General features: G+C 47.0%; 1 protein-coding gene across 1 annotated transcript in view; it reads left to right on the top strand.

Annotated features, from left to right (window-relative positions):
* SFXN5 (sideroflexin 5) overlaps window positions 1-20,688 on the top strand; it is a 108,002-nt gene extending 87,314 nt beyond the window's left edge. Inside the window, exon 14 of the mRNA XM_086611670.1 lies at window positions 20,611-20,688. Within this exon, the coding sequence (XP_086467796.1) occupies window positions 20,611-20,688 (78 nt within the window). The remainder of the gene's footprint in view (window positions 1-20,610) is intronic.
* The last annotated feature ends 1,162 nt before the right edge of the window (window positions 20,689-21,850 follow it).

The following is a 21,850-nucleotide window of genomic DNA, read 5'->3' as shown; positions in this document are numbered from 1 at the left end:
TGAGGAAACAGGCAGCATGACCAATGACTCAGGGTACCTAAGTCATTAATTTGCATGGCGTTAATTTTGACCACGCAGTGTTTGGAGCGTATAGATTTGCAGATTGTAAATTTGTACATTTACAGGGAGGGTCACTATTAAAAAGTGATAAAACCTCTATCAAACAGAGCAAAGGACTTTGCTGAAGTTCTTTTTGTGTCAGCTAGAACAGTCGTTCAGAAATTAGTAGCATGGTTTCTACTGGTTAATTCAGTTTTTTCAGTCTGGATGGTTTTATTCACAACCTCTAGCCAGGGAATCTTGTTGTACACTTGTCTGCTAGGCTGAAAAACATGTTACAAATTTGCTGTTGTCCTTCTAGCTGTTTACAGGCTGAGAGAAAACCATCCCTTAATCTTCTCTTTAAGAAACTGAATATATCTCAATCTTGGAGTCTTTTGCTAAAAGACGTGTTTTCTGAAGCTTTAATGATTCATATGGCTCTTCCTTAAACTTTTTCTAATTAGTCAACATCCTTTTTGGAGCACTTCCATAAGAACCAGACGCAGTATTCCAGTAAGAAGTTGCACAAGTACCAGTTGCAGGAGCAATGTGATTCGCCTGCTTTTACTTGAATTCATACATCCACAGAGCATGTTAGTCATTTTGGCATGAGCTCAACCTTAGCTCCCTGTCCATCAGTTTTTTGCTGTGATCCCAAATTCTGCTGGGAGGTTTCGGTTATGAAGGACTGTAAGTATTTCCAAGTCTCGCACCCGATCAAGGTACCTGCCCAGAGTACGTCCATAGAGCATCCCTTACACTCATATTTCCAGGGAAAGGAGCTTCACCCACTGGAATGTAGCCATGGCCTTTCCTGGGAGGTCTGCTTTCAAGATAATCAGGGAAGCAAGACCACGGGAGCCACTGCCAACCTCATTTACCACAAAGGTGACGTTGCCACTGTTCCTCCAGAACGGTGCCCCCATGCCATAGGAACATACACTCTTTGTGCTTTGAGGCAGTTTTATGTTTGACCATAGTATGACGCACATTGACTTCTTTTCCACAGGTCACCCTATGATCCAGAGGTCTCTGTATCAGTGACCTGGACTCTTAATTATGTACCATTTTCCCAGACTTTGAGTCATCTCAAGCGTTAAGCAGCCGGCATTGTGTATTTTCTCCCTTCTCACTGACGTCGCACATGTTTAATAGCGTTGGCCAAATCAAACCATTCTTTCAACATAGACAGGAAGCTCACCCTACAATTCTATTTTTAAATTTAGCTTTTTGTACACTTCCAGTATTTTCTGTAGGCATCGCTTAGCATGGGCTTTTCTGAAATAGGAAGTGCCTGCTAAGGTCAGTGGGAACTAAGGTTTTGGTACCAGAATGTGAGGCATTCAGAGTTAAACACTTCGGGCTCTACAAAATAATTATTCTCCACCTTAGTTTCTTTATCTGAAGTGAAGCTCACAAGGTCTCTTTGCCTTTTGTATTTCAGCTATATGGGTGACAGATAATTTATAATGTATAGTATCTGATATTACAGCTTGAAAAATTGTGTTGGTGCTAACAGCTGAATGAATTCTAGCCCACAAGGAAAATTAAGGTCTGGCTTTCTTCAAAGGGTATTCGAATTGCAGGCATCAGGCAATACTGAAACCATACAGCATCACTTGAAAATGACCTTCTAAAAGCAGATGAAATGTTATCTGCAGTGTAAACATGAATCAGTGCTGATTAGTAGATCAAACAGAATGACGTGCTCTCTGCCCACGCTTCATGTCAATGAAAAGAAACCATTACAGCTGGTGGTATAGCTCGTTACCTACTGGGATCTCGGCTCCGCTCAACTGGACTTAGCTCCACGCGCGCAGCTGGACCTCACATCTGTTGACACCAAGGAACCAGATTCTCCGTAGCAGCCTGGTCTGATGAGTCTTCCAGTTACGTTTGCATTCATTATAAATATAAATGTGTGTGAGTGTGTGTGTGAAGGATGTTCCTCCCATTCTGCAAAACCTTGTTGGTGGTGACCGTGGGGATGCCCCAGTGAGCAGAGGCAGTGGTTTGTGTGAAACAATCTCTCCAGAGCCATCTCTTCACAGTGTTGGATAGGAAATCGGAGTTTCCTTGCAAAGAGCATTTCTCAGCACGTGTGACTTCTTGGTCACTCGTCACTGATCCACGAACTTGTCAGATAATTAAGTTAATAGACTTTGAGTGTTTGAACATCGGCCTCTCTCTCTGTGTTTACACATGTGTATATATGTATGCATGTGTGTGTTTGCTTTTCCTCCTAACCGCAGTAGGTGAAGCAGCTATGAACATAACATGACTGAGATGATGCTGTTGTAATGAGCACTACCCAGGGAGTAAATTATTAACAACAAGATGTAATAGGCGTGTTCTGTTCCAAAAATATGATTATGGTCTGAGCAGCAACCCTTTCAGGAATTGTAAATGAGCCAAATTCTGCCCTTAATCACGCATTCACAGTCCTTTTTCTTTAGTCAGGGAGCAAACACAAGAAGCTGATGCTTTATTAAGCGCTTGTTTTAGCATGGGAGCTTGACTGGCTGCCTTTGATCCCCTCTTCTAAAGGGGCTCGAACTTACAATTAGTTTTCAAGCAGAATTGAAGCCCTGCAATAGATTTAATAAACGTGCTAGATAAATGCAGCCACCTTGTCACATCAGCTGTAGCTGCTTCAGAGTTATACCTGTTTTTAAACAACAGAAGAGAAATCAGAATTCTGCTCTGGTTGCGTATAGAAACACCAATATCAGGTCAGTGAAAATTCTAGAGCTGAACAACCTTCATGTGCTGGGAAGGATAATGCATCCGGATCTTCTCTTGGGTCCGTATTTAGTCTAGCTAAGACCTTATACCTTCCTTGATTTTGTGCAGATAGAATCCACTTTGCTGTCTGCGACGGTGCTGCAGAATTGCAACTTGTTTCTAAATGTTATACTTTTGAAGATCACCTTATAAAAATAACACCCTGGTGTCAGTAAGGACATGGGTCCTTGCGACTAAGCACGTGTAAGATGCTGAGAAACACACTTTTCATCCCAATATAGTGTTAACTCTGGTACCTAAATGCACCAATATGCGTTAAGTAATTCACTGCTGTTAAGTTTAGGAGAAACATCTAGTTAATGCATTTAGCCCACAACCTCCAACTGCCTCCTATGCCCCCCGGGGAATCTCTTTTCTAACCGCCTATCCTACAGCATCCCCACTGACAACTCCTACTCAGCTATGCACTGCCAATAGAAACAGCTGTGACAGTTCCAAACTGAAAATGGGACTTGTGCAAATGAAATTCAGTGTAGCAGCAAAAGAAAGAACCATGGGGTTGCTCCACTGATTCCCCACCCTTTGGTCCCTGCTCGTCCAGATCATTCGTTTTTCAACAGCCAAGAGGATGCCGTTGACCTTCCAGGGTGCTGCAAACCCACCGAAACTTGCCTCATCCTATGCCCAGTGTGCTGGATCGTGCTGATAAAGAAGGATAAAACCAGGTGAGAACTGGAGCCGAAGCAAGAGCTCATGGCAGAGAAACCCATCCACTCGCTATAACACACATGCCCTCACCATGGGTTAAGTTTAAAGGGTCTTGGTTGCTGGTCAGGGCAAAACAAGCCATCTTCCGGAATTAGGCTGATTTCAGCTGAAACCCTTTTCTTAAAAATAATCTTCCTTTTGGATCTCCAGGACAAGGGGAATAAACAGCCTAAAATCCAAGGCTGAGCTATTGTTTTCCAATCTGTTTTAGCCTTCATCTTGTTGGCAGGCTGCTTTAGAAAAGCAAAAGGTTAATGAGCCAATGTGCAGTGGGATTATTGCAGTAAAGATGACAGTGAACCAGTAATTACTAATTAGATGCAGTTTAACAGGAGGAACAAGTGAAATCTCCTCTTCACCAACTGTCAATAATTAGCAGATTTGGTGAGGTTGAAATGTGTCCACAGTTAAAAGGCTGATTTTTTAATGAAATGGCACTTGACAAAAGAGCTGCATGGAGGTCACAGCCATAGCCCTCGAGACGCTTCCCTATACCATACTTAGGAGGAAAATCAGATGCAAGACAGCAGGGGGTCCCCATGAAACCATTTCTCCCTTGGGATTACATTGGAGGGGGGGAGGGGAGCCGGAGGGATTCTCTGCAGTAATTTTGTCCAACTTGGATGAGAAGCAAAGGAAAGGATTTGCCAGCTGCCATGGGGAAAAAATGTTTGAGAAGTGAGAAGTTCTGTGGTATTTCTTTGCTTCTGGGTCTGAGGAACGGTTTCCTGAGAGTCTGGTAACCTGAGCGTGCTGGCCAAAGTCTACCCTTGGGATGGAGGTTGGTCTTGGAAGGAACTCCTCTTAGAAAAGAAGTGGCAGGCACAAGGTCCTTAAGGACTGGCAGGAGGCCGGAAGCTCAGTGGTATGTGTCTCCCAAAGACTGCAGAAGATTCAAGCTGTGCGCTGAAGGTTTGGTTTCATACTGACACACAGGCGATGTTCCATCGTTGACTTCTGAAGCACTAAGAGGTTCATCTGAGGTTCCTCTCCTCTGTACTGATTCAGTTTCTCTTCTGGCAAAGTAACTGTTGACATAGGCAAGAGTATCTTTATTTTCCACATGAACTTAAATGAAGAGGTGATCTGTGTGAGCTTCTTTAATGCCCGTGAAACTTGTTGCCTGAACAGAAACCTCCAGGATTTATATGATATGGTTGAATACTGATGATGTTCATATAGGGCTGGAGAGAAAACCTATGGTATTTGGAAGTGTCTTGAGCTCTGTTCTGGCCTTCAGATGAAGGACGGTGCTTAACAAGGTTTGTGCCTGGTATTCTTCGGTAAGGATGGACTCGTTCCTGTCAGAGGTTGGAGGACAAATGAGTGACCCCTTCCAGAGCATAGTCCTGCACCTGGATGGGTAAAGTGGTGCGAGAGGAGGTGACATTTGGGGAACAGCAGAATAGTACTGCCATGACTACACACAAAGGCTGGACATGGTTGCACAAAACTCAAGTGTAAGTTGCTGGCCCATCTTTTATAAGAAATAATAGCCTAAGAAAATCATAAACTACGTCTATACTTGGAAGCCCAGGAGGGTCCGACCACAAGCAGGATCACTGGCCCACGATGTCCAACCTGCATTAATTGTCTGTGTCCTCTCTGAATCAATATTGGCTTTCCAACTGATGCTGGAGGGTAACGTTCCCAGAGACTGCTCCCAATGAATACAGCCTCCCTCTTTGGGGGAAGAGATTGGCCATATGGATGCAAGCTGTGCCATACTGGTTGTCCCTGAGACTGGAATCATGTTGTTTACACAGCTATAGCCCTGCCTCGGGTCCCTGAGTGTGGGACCTCTCTAGGTTATTTTGAATTATGACTGATGGGGCTTATTTGAGCTGAGTTTTGACATCAGAAGACTCTTCTGGTTTCCACTGGGACAGAGATAGTTTTTTTCTTAGTAGCTAGAATAGTGCTGTGTTTTGGATTTAGTCTGGGATTTGGTATAAGAAGAATGCTGATAGCGCACTGATGTTTATAGTTGGTGCTGAGACATCAAGGACTTTTCAGCTTCCCATGTTTTGCCAGTGTGCGGGTGCACAAGCAGCTGGGAGGGAGCTTGGCTGAAGCAACGGACCCACAACTCCTACCTTAAGATTTGAGTTTAGGCTTAGGATTGAGGCCTAAATCAGCCAATGGAATATTCCATATCATGCAACGTCGTGCTCAGTATATAGATGAGGGTTGGCCGAGGGACCCTCTCTCTCTCTGCCTCTCTTCCAGGATTGGGGTTTTTGGGATCTTCTCTGTTTCAGGATCACTTGCCGGGGCCCGGCCACGCATTGGTCAGTGGATGGTGAGCAATTGCACTGTGCGTCACTTGTTTGTATGTATTATTATATTTTTTATTATTATTTTTATCATTATTACTTTTAATTTCATTTTATTTCAGTTATTAAATTGTTCTTATCTCAACCCACGAGTCTCCTTCCCTTTTCCCCTTCCATTTTTTCCCTCATTCATCAGAGACAGGAGAGGGTGAGCGAGTGGCTACATGGTGTTTCGTTGCCAGCCAGGTTAAATCACAAGGACCATGGCCTTAATCTTGCATTATGAGAGAGTCATGTCATCCTGCACCATGATAGGACCATGCCTCCTGAGCAGTGGAAAGGAAGGATCTCCTCAGCCTTTGCTTTAAGTGTCTGTTGCACACAAAGCGAAGGGTACGTCTGTCCTCCCGTACTCCTGATGAAACCTACCCTTGCTGTCAGCCTGGGCAAGGACCTGAAGTCTGGAGACCAAAAGGTTTGTCACTAGTTCTTTTCGTGACAAATCCTTCCCTGCTCCAAATCAAATCACAACCCTGGCCATGAATCTTCATGAAGTCATCAGAGCAGCTCAAAGCCCTGTGGGACCAGTCCCCAGTACTCAGCTGTGATTTCAGCCCTGGTCTCAGTAGCTCATGCAGAGAGATGGGGTCTTGGTCATGCAACACAACAGGATCCTCTCCTGTACATCTCAAGAAGGTGACCATGCAGGAACTGCAATCTGCTGGGCAGGGAAGGTTGGCCCGAGGCTGCTCGCTAGGGGATGAGCAGTGAGCTTGAACCTGACTCTGGGCTAAACAGCTGATTTTTTGGAAAGGTTTTGATCTCCCTTGGTTTGAGATAGGAGTGCTTCTCCCATTGGCTTCTCTGATGTCTCCATTCCTTCCCCGCTCTCACCAGCCCTCTCTGGTTGAGAGCATCCAGCAGAAGAGAAGACACTGTGTTCCCTACTTACCCCCGCTGCTTCTCAGCCCCTAGCTCAGGCTTTCCTTCACCTGCGCCGGCTGTTGGGGCAGGGTTTGCAGAGCTGGCGGGCATTTCCTGAAGAGCCAGACTTCACACACTGCTTCCCCCTTGGCCCTACCCTTTGGCTTTCTCTTTACACCTCCACTCATCTCCCCCTTCGCCCCCCTCGGCAGCCTGGCATCTGCAGAACACCTTTCCTGTCAAAGCAACCAGGGAAAAAAAAACCCACAATAAATATCACAGTAGCTTGTTTCCTGTGCTGCAGGTTCTCTCGATTCCCTCAACAACTTTTAGTTTCTTTTTAATCGTGTCGCGCAGGAAAGCTGCTGCCCAGGAGCCCGCTAGCACGGAGGAGTCTCTGCATTTCTGGAAGTATTTAGGTGGCCGGAGATGATTTGGTTGGGTTCGTGGTCGTGCTTAGGCTTGCAGGGAGTTGCGCCGGGAACTGGAAGGGTATCTCCAGAGGATGGCGATGAGCTGTTATCAGTATTGCTGTAGTGATCGGTGTTATTCCTGTGCTCTCTAGATGGACTGTGCCCATGGACTGTTCCCAACCCATCGTAGGCCTCCTACACAGGTTCTTCTCTCAGGAGCAACCTGATCTAGTATCCCTACCCATGGCAGGGAGGTTGGAACTAGATAATCTTTAAGGTCCCTTCCAACCCAAACCATTCTGTGAATCTGTGACTTGCTATTGGCTGCAAAGCTCTGCCCCAGTTCCTGCTCCCACCTTGAGTTTCTCTCTCTCTGCCTTCGTCTCCAGTGTGACAGAGACAGAAGAAGCCCAGAGCTTTTGCTGTATGTGCTTCAGAGCTTACAAGGTCAGACCACCCTCCATACTATAAGCTTCCAAGTCAAAGTGTCAGCAGAGCTTTTTGGGGAGCTCAGGCATATTCAGAGCAAGGCCATAGGTCTACACATCCTTCTTGAGCACATCTCCCAGGTGAAGCCATTCCTAAACACACAGGGACGCTTCAAGCCAAGTAGTCCTCTCCTCCACTTCTAGCGGTGCTTTAGCCCGAGTTGCTGAACCAACAGCCACAAGCTCTGTCCTGCTTCAGGGAGGGCTTCAATTCGGTGGTTGATGTTTCTCCAGAGAGCTTCTAAAACCCAAACAGACCAAAAGTTCTAGATTATACATGACTGTGACATCCTTCTCCCCCCGCCCGGATCATGAAAACCCTCCAGTTCTCATTATTGTATTGTATTGTAACTCCCTATCACCACTGTGTGATGGTCTTCTAAGTTCTTTTTCTGGAACTGTAGCAGGAGGATGGGGAAGATGTGGTGCAGTAATTTCCTTCTGCCTTCGTCCAGCTGCATGCCGCAGCAGTTCCAGATGCAAACCCACCCATTGGTGGTCATCTCACAGAGGCAGAATCTGCCTTGTCACAGGGCCACCTCCCATTTGCCAGACTCGTGGCATGCTTCTTTGCAGTGCCCTTTTGATTCATGTCTTGGCACGACTGAAACTCCTCTTGCTGTGGGGTCACTTAATTGAGACATGACCAGGAGAGAAGGAATCAGTTTTGCAAAGCAAAGAACATTTCTGGATCAGGACATCTCTCCTTTCCATGTTCTTTTTTCCTCATGTCTTTCTCAAAATCAGAGCATTTCCCATCCCTACTCACTCCCTGATGGGCTGGGGTTGGGAGGCTTCAACCCCACTTCTTCTGGGAGCAAACGTCCTCCTTTCCAAGAAGAAGAGGAAGAATCTGGTCTTCAGGGGCATCAGCTCCACCGTGACTCTCTACAAGCCCATAGGAGACGTTGGGGTGGTTAGATTTACAACTGCTCAGCCTGTTTGCACCTCGTGGTGTAATTATGCTCAGTGACATCTCTCGTCTGGGGAAGGTCATGAGTGAGCAGTGCTCTGATTGATTTGGAGCCTCTGTCTTTGTTCTCCCGTTCCCCGTCTGAGGGGCTTTGATTTGTGACCGAGCTGGTTTTTGAAGTCTGCTCGTGAGAGCGGTCCTTTGTTTCACAACCAGCGTTGGCAGGAGTCAAAGGTGCCGATAACTTTGCAGGATCCGGCCCTAAACCCGTAACCTGGACCAGCAGAGCTTGTTCTTGCTGGGAAGCGACAGCTTGAACCCAACTGTTCTTTGTGGTCATTGGAGGTGGGTGTGGGAGAAAGGACCCTTTTGTACCGCCCAGGGGCTTCAGCAGCGGTGTCAGACGGGATCTGGTTTCGTGTTTATATCTCTGTCCCTGGGATACAGGTTCAAGTATGTAAACTATCTCTCCTGCGAGCACAGGCTCCTGCAGGTGTGTGGGTGCTAGTGGGCATAAAAAAACATTCCTGACACCATCTCTTTTGAGGAGGCTTCACCTCCTGATGGCTATAAGCCATTAGGAGTCAAAAGAAAGAGCTGACATCCGACAACTCCGGATAAACAGCTAAACATTAACCCTTTAAGTGGCTCGAAAAACATACTTAAAAGGCACTTTGTGGAAAGAAGCCATTTTTTTTCCAGCCCTGTTAATTGCTGTCTTTCTTCAGGACACCTTTCAGCAGCACCTACTGTAAACAGAGTGGCTCCTCCCGAAGCAATTCCCCCAGGGATTCCTGCCCTGCTCGCCAAGGAGCCTGTGGAGATGGCTGTCCCCATCTCCTCCTGCCCTGTGCAGTCCTCCTGCAGGTCCTGGCTTTTGCTGGTTTCTTCTTGGCCTGAGAGCCGAGACCTTTCCTCTCCTTCTGCCAGCCCGCCCCCAAAACTCAGTGCCCTTTCTTGGTTGCCATCAGCCTCTTCACTTGGTGCAACCACGTTTGTCCCCAGCTCTTCCCCAGCTGTTGCCTGGCTTACCCCTCTCTTTCTGCATGGCGTTGGCTATGTCCTGTTCTGCATAGTCAGAGAGGGTTGTTTTAGCTCGTCTGAATCAACTGTATCTCAGACTGCTCCAGGTGAGACGTTATGAGCAAGGAAAGGTGGCCAGTTGTCCAGACTTGCCTGCTGTAAGCATGCTCATATACTACAGAGAATGCCTTATTAATCACATTTCCCAAGCACAGATATATATAATTATCTGTAATTGCTTTTTCAATCATTTGGATCTAGCAGCTTGTTTCTAGTGATGCTGTTGGTCCTTCAAGAGAAGAAGTGATGGAGGTTGGGATCCTGAGGAACTTGCTTAGCTTCTTTTAAAGCAACAAGGACATCCCTAAATCCTGCAATACTTGTCGTGCTCTTCCTTCTTAATAGCAGAAGAATTGCAGGGTTTGACGTTCTCACTGAATAGCAACAAGCATCTCTTCCTTGACAGAATTGCTGGAGGGATTCTTACCAGGATGGACCTAACTGCTCATTTTCATCAAAAGGGAAACTTGCCACAGTCATAATGTCCACATTCAAAACTGGGATTTTTTTTCTTCCAAAAGAGGAGAGACTACTCCAACTCTCTTTGTGAATCTTTTCATTCCAGCAAGGAGCAGTGACCCTAAACTCTGCTATTTGGGTGTTCTCAAGATCATATTTTAGGTGGGCTGATGACTCTTCCATCAATTGGTTGGCTCAAACGTTACCCAACAGAGTCCACATCGTGTAATGTGAGGCATCTTCCATGAGGCCAGGAAGAACTTTCTTTTGCCCTGCACGCTATAGACTGACTGCCCTGCACAAACAGTTTGGAGAGAAAGTCCTCTCCTAAAGAAGGGTCCTTACCTCATGAGTCCAAGTGACCTGAGGCCACAAGACACGTGCTTCTGCTGTGGTTCCAGCCTGACATCCACCTTTCTGGAGCTCCTGTAGAAATTAATTTAGTGTGGCAAACTGATAAGCAATTGTCTCCTACACGTGAGCTTCAAAGCCTTTATTTATTTTTGTTTGTTTTATTTTTAAATACTTGAGGTTTCTGGTGCTGTGGGCAACCCTCTTCTTTCCCCCAAGGCTCAAACCCAGAATTTTGCAATGACTTGGGGGAATTTTGCAATGACTTGGGGATGGTGCCATGTGGGGCGTTGACCTTTCAATCTCTTTATGAAGCCGGAAGACTTGAGAGGGTCTGAGAGCCGTGTGAGCCCCGTGCTCACCAAACCCAGCTCCTTAGGAGTAGCTTTCATTCATCCCACCACGTCTGTTCATCATTGGTATAATCTTGAGATATCAGAAGGGTTCCCATGGGGAACTGGAAGGTTAGAGCTGGTGTCTCACTGGTGGACTGGTTTGGGACAGAGAAGGAACACGGGAGCCAGAGCACAGGAGTGAGACGCGGCTGTTGAACTGCTGTGCTACGGGACAGGCAGGGACACGCCGAGCAGTTGAAGCTACCTTGCAGCCTTAGGTGCCTGCTGTCATATATTATTATCCCACCTGCCAACACTGTTATCATCGGTCATTTCTACAGCACCGGAAACAAACGTGCCGCTGGGCGAGGGGGGCTCATTGCCACCGGAGCAGTTGTGCTCTGCTCCAGCCTGGTTGGGCAGTAGCCTAAAATGCCTTTTTTTCCCTTCTTCTCAGCTGATTAAAGTGTTGGGTTTTTTTGATATGCCTATTATTTTTCTGTAGAGAAGCTGTGATATGCTAATTTGCAACTCCTGAAGCTTAAGTTTAAGCTCCCACCCTGGATTATAGAATCATTTAGGTTGGAAAAGATCTTTACGATCATCAAGGCCAACTGTTAACCTAACACTGCCAAGTCCACCAGGGAAGTGGTGGAAGTTGCTATCCCGTAACTGACCCCTAAATCCTGCAAACTCTTTTGCTGTGCTTCAGGGCAGGGTCAATTGTTCCCATTTCAGGTGAGGGCAGTACCATCTTAAACCTTGGAGCTGCCTCAAAAGCCATTGCGCATCTCTGTCTAAACATCTGTTGAGCATGAGGAATGTTCCTGCTCGTCTCGATACAGAAACCTGATGGCACCCAAGTTGCTGCTGACACTTTGCGGTTTGTGCTTTGCTGAAAGCGGTGACGTTTTCAGGGGACGGTGCAGAGGTGTCAGCAGATGTGATAGAGTGTGAATAGCTCGTGGCACTAACACTGTCACTGACATACTTTAACGGATGTCATAGCGGGGTAGGCGTGGTGCCACGTTCAAACCCTTTCCAGCCTGGTCTGAGGAGAAGCCCGGTCCTAAACAGCTGGAGGTGGATGCTGGCGGTCAAAGCATCCATGGCAAAACCCAGAAAAATCTGAAATGGATAACCCTTAAGAGCCAGAACAGCCAAATATTCCAACTTTCCTCCTTTTTATTGTTTCAAGGAGGAGAGGGAAAATGGAGATAAAATTCATTTCAAGCAATGGTCCGTTTTAATGCTAGTTCTAGGTATGTCCAACCAGTGGTTAGACAGCAGCACTGAGGTCCACCTTTGGTGTGAATGTGCTGACCGCAGGTCGTGTCAGAGGCGATGCGTTTCTCTCTTGCACTTCAGTGTTAGCCTGGTTCACTGTCTGCAGAGGAATGAGAGATCCCTAAAAACCTCCTGTTCAGAAACAGGGCTTGGAGTTCAGAGCCATTTATGTGAAATCCCCACAAAACCACTGCAGGGATTTAAGAGGTTACCCACCTGCTGTGGCAGTAGTTCCAGATTTGCAGTCAAACAGAAAACTTTGCAAATTACCCAGATTGTCTGATAGTTCCTTACTTTAAAAATATGCTGAGCTACATGTGAATCCACTTACATGGTGATAAAAGGGCAGCATAAATCAAATGCACTCCTGAGTTCGTCATAGAATCATGGAATGGTTTGGGTTGGAAAGGACCTCAAGATCATCCAGTTCCAACCCCTCTGCCATGGGCAGGGACACGTTCCACTACACCAGGTTGCTCAAAGCCCCATCCAACCTGGCCTTGAACACTTCCAGGGATGGGGCAGCCACAACTTCACTGGGAAACTTGTTCTAGTGTTTCACCACCCTTTGTTCATCCTTATCTGCTGCTGGCTTTGATCACTTCCAACCACGTGAGCAAGAAAGGAACCTCTTACTCCACGAGTGTGGCTGCTGTCCCAGCATGTTGCATCAGGGGTTGAGTTGTATCTGTGGTTGTAGGTTCTGCTCACTTTGGTGAGGCTGTGCTGTGACTTCGTTAGAAAAGCCAGCCAGGCACTAATGATGATTTTCTTGGTGCAAGAGAACATGACAAATTTTTACTTTTTTCCTAAATAGACAGGTCCAGAGCACCAGAGGGGTTTGATCTATATCACAGAATCACAGAATCATAGAATGGTTCGGGTTGGAAGGGACCTCAAAGATCATCTAGTTCCAACCCCCCTGCCATGGGCAGGGACACCTTCCACTACACCAGGTTGCTCAAAGCCTCATCCAACCTGGCCTTGAACACTTCCAGGGATGGGGCAGCCACAACTTCTCTGGGCAACCTGTGCCAGTGCCTCACAGCTCTCGGAGGGAAGAATTTCTTCCCTAGATCTAATTGAAGTCTCCCCTCTTTCAGTTTAAAGCCATTGCCCCATGTTCTATCACTACATACCCTTGTAAAAAGTCCCTCTCCAGCTTTCTTGTAGCCCCTTTAGGTACTGGGAGGCTGCTGGAAGATCTCCCTGCAGCCTTCTTTAGCCTGAACAACCCCAAATTTGCTCATGCAACAACTCCCAGCCCTCAGTGTCTTCTCCTTCCAAAGCCGCTACCTTGCCGAAACATCTCCTGGTGGTCTCTTCTTGGCCCTGCTCCACTCCATGGCACACCTCGGGTTATGGGCACCTGTTGTGTGGACACACAGCCTTCGTGGTGCTCTGCTTGCAGCGTGCACGGGCTCTATCCAACCGGCCAGACTGCTTCCCCAGCGCAACCCCAGCTGGAAAGGCACGTCTGCCCTGCTCCTCGCAGCGTGATGGCCAAGGAGCATCGTGAAGGCTCTCAGGGAATGTCAGTCCCCTGGTGCAGTTGCATACCTTGGCGTGTCGGACAAAAGGAGGTGATCAAAGGAGGGATGGCAAGAAAGGAGGCTCTGACCCCTCACCGGGGAAGCTCTCGGTGCCTCTGTGGCAGCAGGTGAGCAGCTCTTTGATCGCTGCTTTTCAGGGGGTCCAGCCCTCCCTCCCTGCACCGACCCCAAAGTTGGGACTTTTTTAGGAGGGTGGATGGTCTCAAACCCGTGAGTGGGCTCCCACGGAGCCACAGGGCTCTCGCACCCCAGGTGGGGCTGGATTCAGTCATGTTGTGACCTGTGACTGGTGAGGGACACCGGGCTGCTGGGCTGCGGGCCGTGGCTTCCCAGGCTCTGGTGTTTTATTAACACTTTGGCCAGCATCAACGATGAAAACAGAATCAAATAACTCATTTCCATGTTTTTTGAAGAAAGCATTTTGCCTGAATATGGTGGTTTTTTCTTATGAAAACTGAACATTTCTTTAAAATAAGGGGGTCTAAAAGACTTAAGAGAAACAAAAAATGAGAACTGTACCAGTCAGCTCTTAAGTTCAGTTTTTATTATTAATTTGAAGGAAAAACTAACAAAATTCAGGTTTATCTCAAAATCGTTTTCCCCAGCTTTGTGATTTGGCCAGCAGACTGAGTATCAGTTATTTATGAAGTTGTTTATTACCATGGACGTTAGTCACAAGACCATCTCTCAATCACTGCGTCCAGTTTTGGGGCACAGAGTTTTTTTAACTATGTAGAAAAACTGAGAAGTAGTCAGAAAAAAAGCTTTAACACCAGTGTTTCAAACAATAACCTGCCTTGCAGAGACGCAGCATAAGTTTTGTCTAGAAATTTGAACAAAGGTGATTTAATAGTCTTTGGATACTTTCATGGGAAGAAAATTTCTGGCAGGGTTAGAGCTCTTTAGTGCAGCAAATAGATAAATGCGAAGCTGGAAGTCTGAATTTAGAAAAATGCAATCATGGGGATGGCTTATGCTCTTTGAGGCGAGATACTGAGAGGTCTGGTAGCTCTGCTGGTGCTTGGACTCCTTAACCAGAGGCTGGATATCTTTCGAAGAACATCTTCTGTGATTTAATCGAAAGGATTTGGGGTGAGATGGGGCATTTCCCGAATTCTCTCACCTGTCAGGTCACGTTCAGTTGGCTGTAGGTCCGTAGCATTTCCAAGAGACACTCCTCAGCAAACACCGATTTCCTCATCTCATTCCTTAGCAAGTGGATCCATGGAGAGCACTTTAATTTTGATGTCTGGGAAAGGCTTTGGGAAGAGTTTATCTGAACAGAGGAGGAAAAAATCTTGCTGTCTGTAAATCATTCAGTATACATTTTCCAATTTTGGAAAGCCTCATAAAATTAAGCACGGGTTCCGATTTGTGATTTTGGCCCCATCAGCGTTCTTTCAGCTACTGTCAATTAAAAGAAAATCTGAAATATCTGAAAGAAGAACATTTTGGCAGCCTTACCGTGAGAACAAGACCATCAAAAACCCGATCATCAAGTTGTGTTTTGACCCAAAGTAAGCATGTTAAACCAAGTTTAACGAGGTTCTTCTTAGCAGAGTTGCATTAAGTGACCATAGATTGAAGGTGAAAGGAGATCTTGGTAGACCTGTACAGAGGTGCTTTCACACCATGGTTGCACCAAGCCTCAAGCAAAGGCACCTGGTAACCATGGCATGGCTGATGAGCAGTAGTTCATCTATCCGAGGAAAAACATGATCTTTTTTCAACATGTCTGCAAACACTGAGGCAGAGCAGAGTCCGGGAGCAGTGCTCGATGTACCCCACCTCTCCATCCAGCTGTGCGCAGAGTCCGCCACAGTGGAAGCAGCAGCTGCCGGTCCTTCGTGGTGCTTCACGGTACCATTTATTAACCACAGTCCTTCACTAGGGCTCGGTGGGCTTGGCATTGCCCTGATGCCTGATGGCCCAGGAGGAGATGGCAGAGGGCTGTTGGAAGGGCCAGGAAATCCCTCCTGGGCTCCGAACCAGGGCCACCACCTCGCCGGTGCTGCGGAGACAGCAGCAGAAGACACAGTGACCAGCCTGATCCTCCCTTCCCCCACCTCCCGGTGCAGCATCCGTCAGTCCGCATGACCCTCCCCCTACCAAAACTGCCTGCTTTCCTCCTTCTTCTCTCCCCCCTCCCTTTTTTTGGCTGAGCGATGAGCTGTATGCCAAATCCATCTGCTCCTGTCTCCCCTAGCTGCCTTCCATATCATTACAGGATCCCTGGCAGCCAGCCTAGACCCATCTCTCTCCCTCCACTCTTAGGAGCACATTCCTTTCTACACCTTTTCCCGAGCTGGGATAGAAATGAGTATCAACCCCAAACAAAAAGCATCTGCTTTCTGCCTGCTTCTGCTTCACCGGCCGCGCATGTACGCTACACCCGTGTCAGCAGCGAATGCAAAACACACACAACCCCCCACCTCGCATCCAACATGGGCTGACGAAAGTTTGGGCGCCGGGAGCCTGCCTCACACCCTCTCCCTCTCCGTCTCCGCAGCACCAGCTGTGACCACCGCACCATTTGTTCCTCCAGCCCACGCCAGCACTCGGAGCCAGTTCTTTATCACCCCAATTAGCCTTGTCTGTGCTGATGAGAGGAGAGAGGCTTCCACTGCACGGCAGAGATGGGGGGAAGAGAGCTGGCGCGCGGTGGGCACCGCGAGAGGCGATTCCCTTCGCGGCGGCTTTGTTCCCCGGGAGGGATCGATTTCACCAGGTCAGGAGCGCCGCTAAAAAGCCAGCGCTGTCAGCCCGCCCGCACTACCTGGGTGGTGCTGGTTTATAAACAGTTGCTTGAAGAAGGTCAGGGGACACCGTTTCTTGTTTTTTTTCCCTTTTTTCTCCATGCACGTGGCTGGCTGCTAGAGGGAAGAGGAGCGTCCTTAGGCCACGCCGCCTCCCAGGTGCTGCCACGGGCTGTGGCAAGCACTGGCCATGTTTCTGGGTGAGTTTGGAGATGCTCCTTGGCCATGTCCCCAGCGAGGATTGGGATCCCTGCATCTATAGCAGAGCTTCCAGTAGCCCCACAGGGAGGTGAAGCAATTCCTCCTTCTCCGGCTGCCTTGTTATAGTGTCTCCCATGCTGGTGTGTCAGGACAGCAAGCGGTCGATACTGCGCATTGCAGCTCATGCAGCCATCAGCCTAAAAGCCTGGGTTTTCTTCCCAAACCAGCCCCTTTTAGCACTACACCACAATTCCCTCAGTGCTGTTGAGAGCTTGCGTCCCTCCTGGACTTCTCTTCTTCTGGTTTCATTGTTGAAGGCCCTTTTCTGGTGGGCACCGCAACGCTGTCATCCTGGAGCCGGGAAGGAGACCCACCCTTTGCCCCAGCACAAGTAGATCTACCCCATTGAGAGAAGGAGGATGGACACAGTTCAAATCCAGTCCCATGGTGGGCACTCAGTTTGGAAGGACAGAGTTACCCATATGGGGTGGGGCAGGTCCCATCAGTGTAGTCCCAACAGAGTTGAACCTGTTCCTCAGAACACCCTCCATGGCAGGCATTAGAGGGTTAGAGGGGTTCCCAGCATGGCCATGACCAAGCAGGACCCTGCTGGGGATCTTTGAAGCTGAGACACAGGAAACTTGACAAGAAGCTCTGCGATCTCCAGATCTGTTTCACAATGCCATGTCCAGTGGAAGACTGGCTGAGCAGGTCCAGGATGCTGGACAGCTAGAATAGTAGTCTACAGCAAAATAGGTGAAATTACACTTTCAAACAGAAAACCATGAGGGATTCAAAGAGTGAAGTGGTACACAAAGAGGTCAATTAGTGAATATTGTCTTAATAGCTGTAGTCTACCATCTGAATGCTTCTCCCTCCTCTTCTGCATTTGATTTCCCAGTGAGAGGAGTAAGTTATTCCTGATGCATTTCTAGACAGCTTTGCCAGTGCTGCTGTGGAGTATGTTCCTCCTGTACCTGCCTCCAGGGTGTGGATGCACCACCTGGAACTCCTTTATCTGAGGCTCTAGAGCAGATTTTAGTATCTGCTTTAATAAAGTCAGCCGGAAGGGAATCCTCAGAGATTGCTCCAAGTCAACCAGTCACTCCCCAGCAAATTTATTTCACATCTTCCCAGGCTTTAGAAAGGGGCTTAAGTGAGCTCAGTAATACACTGCTCCAAACCAAGCCTGTGACTTACTTTGTCCTCTTTCAAGATCTTCAGAGGAGTCTCTGACCACATGTCTGTCTTGCATTAGACATTTGTTCCCTTGTCCTTCTGCTCAGACACCATAATCTGTCTCTGAACTATCACACCTCAACCCTGTCTCTCCTAAAGCCATTCCATCTAACAGCCTTGTGTACAGCCTTTCCATGGATGAAGAGCTCAGCCATGCAGGGAAGGGAGACCATTTCCCTCCTGGACCCATGGGAAGGAAGCTAAAAGGACCTACAAGCAGTTATCTATCTCCTTCCACCAAGACAAGCTCAATTCTGCTTAAACTATTCCTGATGGGTTTCATCTAATTTGTGTTGAAACCTTCCCACCACAGAGACACCACACCTTCCCCAAGCGTTTGGTTGCAATACTTTGCTCCTTCCCACCAGAATACTCTTCCTGCTGTTCAGCTTGGATCTTACTTGATGCTTTTTGAATTGTGTCCCAAGAGAGCGTGAACAAAACATGACTCCTTTCTTCCGTGCTATAGCCTCTTGCACACGCAAATACCACTGTGCCTCCCTTGAACTTTCCTCTTCTAGACTCAGCACATCCATGTCCTCTAACATTTCCCCATAGGTCTTGCTTTGATAGAATCATAGAATGGTTTGGGTTGGAAAGGATCTCAAAGATCATCCAGTTCCAGCCCCCCTGCCATGGGCAGGAACACCTTCCACTAGATCACGTTGCTCAAAGCCTCATCCAACCTGGCCTTGAACACTTCCAGGGATGGGGCAGCCACAACTTCTCTGGGCAACCTGTGCCAGTGCCTCACCACCCTCAGTGTAAAAAATTTCTTCATTTCTTCCTTAGATCTAATTGAAATCTCCCCTCTTTCAGTTTAAAGCCATTGCCCCGTGTTCGATCACTACATGCCCTTGTCCAAAGCCCCTCTCCAGCTTTCTTGTAGACCCTTTAGGTACTGGAAGGCTAGAATAAGATCACCCTGGAATCAGACCACTAATCTGGAGTCCACCAAGGCAGATGTGGTTTTCCTTGGAGCTCCCACCTCTCCAGCCCCCATTGGAGAGGAACAGACTGTTGGTGGTTCTCCATTAGCTTTCTGCAGAGATATCCCAGTAGTAGGTTGGCTTTTTCTCTGTCCAAGCTGCCCCACGTCCCCATGACCCAAGCATGACTGGCCAGGGTTGGACCACTTAATTCCAGGCCATTTTAAAGCAAATTCCCACCTTGATATTTTCATACCAGTGGGTGAAACCACCCAGCCCCGATGCCTCGGAGCTTTTCTTTCTGTCTCTGGAAGAAAAACAGGAAAACAATAGGAAGAAAAGCTGCGTCAGAGGCAGGCAGATCGGAGTTAATCCTCCCTCAAAATGGATCCCGTCAGTGCTGGTGGACGTGAGAATCGCCTCTCCTGCACCTTTGCTGGGTGCTCTCCCCAGCACAATGCTTCACTTTGGGTTTCAGCACGGAAAGAAATGGTGAAGTTGCTAATAATGGCACTAAAAGAAAATATGCTACATCTGTTATGGATAGCAGTACAAAATTAGCTGATCACACCTCTGACACCCAAGATGTCTTCACTTAAAATACTCGTTGGCTTACTTTACATAATTTGCTGATTATATTTAAAAGAAATACAATTTTGCAATTACTGTTCTTTCTGGTGCGCTATCTATGCATCATTTTCTTTTTATGTTTATATATTTCTCCTTCATTAGTGCAGTCTGAAGGGTGATTAGATCCCTTCAAACATTTTACAGAGGTTAAACGTTGATTAAGATTTAATTATTACTGTAAATAGCTTGGAATGACATATGGTGCAAAAACCTGACATATGTGCATTTGAATAAATGAAGTGCTATTTCCCATGATGCTTCAGTAGCTGTTTAACAGCTTTGCTGAAGGGTTATGTTGCACCTCATGTTAAGATTGCTTTGATGTTATATTTTGTTGGGTTTTTGCAGCTGAAAGCTAAGAACAGTTTTTCCAGTTTTTAAAAACATTGAATATTTTAAATACCTAAATTGTTTTGCACAAATTTTTGCTAATTTGTCTAACTAGGTTAAACATTTTCAAAAGCATTTCGATTTTAACGTGGGTTCCTAGCATTGTGTCAGCAACAGCATCAATTCAATGTATAGGATTTCTAAAAGTCTCATCTTCCAAGGTGCCCTGTCCCGGTTGGGAGCGGGATCTTTGCTTGCTGCAGGAACCGGGAGCACCACAGATCCCTCCCAGGGATGCAAAGGTTTGGAGCGATTTCAGAGCAAGGGAAAGCTTCGTGTGAAGCCAGTGAGAGGGAAAAATTAGGAAAGGGCTGGAGATTTTATGGAGATAGAGAAAGGGGTAGGCAGATTTTATCTGCGATCCATCCTCGTCGGAGGATGTAGAGCCCTCGTCCAGGAGACGAATGAGGGTGTGCTGTCCCCTCCTGTCACCCCTTTGCTGGGTCCCTACGGGTGCAAACTGCAGCTTTGGGGACTGGATTCCTTCTAGCACCGTGCGAGGGGACCTGGGCTGTGGGAAAAGGAAGGGATGTCTCCTGGAAAACGATGAGTGGGATCCGTTTGATTCTCAGAGACACTCTGTAATTCATGGAATATTGCAAAGCAGAGACCATGTGTCGTTTCGTGTAATATAAGTCAGTCCAAACAGGGATGTTTTGAGACTTGAGCAGAGCAAAGCGCATTAAAATGACATGGAAAAGGCTCGACTGGCATTGTGTTATTTACATATTATGCTTCTCCGCATTAATTTATTGATCTATCGAGCTGTTGCTTGCAGCACAACAACGCGATACCCGTCCTGATCTTGCCTCCTCTTTGATTTCACAGATTGAGACATCTCGGCTGGAGCCAGAAATCGCAATGGCCACCACCAGTAAGACTGTAGTCTACAATAAAGGCTTGTAAGTGGAAGTGGACCATCTCAACCCAGAAGATTTGGGGAGGGAAAGGGGGAATCTTGAAATCCCGACTGGGAAAAAGAAAACAACAACAAGATAAAACAAATAATAGAGCTCAGCGATAGTAACGTATTACCGCTCCCGGCAAACTGGGAGTGAATTAACACTTGCAGAGAACTGACACCTCACACCAGTCAAAAAGATTAATATTGAAAGTTTTAAATTAGCAACAGGAGCAGCAACAAACAAAAATTACACTCAAACACTTTAGGGAACTAGCTAAAGAAGAATCTCAGAACTTAATAGCACTGCATGGAGGGATGCCTAACGGCGTGTTTACATGGTTATTCCTAACTACATCAACGTAGGCTTCACCGAGCAAATTTTGTTTTCAACGCCAAGTAAACCTCCACGCTGATACTGCATAAAAATCATTCCGTAGAGACCAACGGGTGCATGAATGTGAAGCACTTGGTAGGGTGTTTGATAAGTGTCCTGTATCGATTTCGTGCCGATCCTGCCCCAGTGATCATGCACAAAAGCAGCCTTCCATGGTTCGACGTGTGACGCTCCGTTAGCACAGCGAAGGTCATAGCCTGTGCGCCCTCCATCCCTCCGTCTTTCTTCTGCAGATGATCCTGGTGGCATCCTGCCATTCGTTGCACTTGCAAGACTGTGTGTTGCAGGAGCCTATCACTGGAATATCTGCAAGGGCTTTTGCCCAAGGTTCAAGGTACTGGAAAGCCAATGTGCCCACATGCTGAATAGGAAGGGATCTTACAGCAAAAATGCAATCGATCTGCTCTTTTCATTTGCACAATGAAAGACACAAAGGATGAGGTTCGTCCCACCTAACGTAGACCCTCTGAAAGTAAGGTAGTTAATCTGAACTAATTGGCTAAGTCACTCTTTGCTAAGCTAGTTGTCCGAGGACATTATGAGCTTTAACTTTGATCATTGTAGGTCCCTTCCAACTGGGACTCAACTCTTCTCTTCTCTTTTCTCTTCTCTTTCTTCTCTCTTCTCTTCTCTTCTCTTCTCTTCTCTTCTCTTCTCTTCTCTTCTCTTCTCTTCTCTTCTCTTCTCTTCTCTTCTCTTCTCTTCTCTTCTCTTCTCTTCTCTCTTCTCTTCTCTCTTCTCTTCTCTTCTCTCTTCTCTTCTCTTCTCTT

This window comes from Tauraco erythrolophus, chromosome 5, assembly GCF_009769465.1.
Source record: "Tauraco erythrolophus isolate bTauEry1 chromosome 5, bTauEry1.pri, whole genome shotgun sequence".
In the NCBI taxonomy this organism is placed as follows: domain Eukaryota; kingdom Metazoa; phylum Chordata; class Aves; order Musophagiformes; family Musophagidae; genus Tauraco; species Tauraco erythrolophus.
This window is presented reverse-complemented; position numbering and strand designations above follow the sequence as displayed.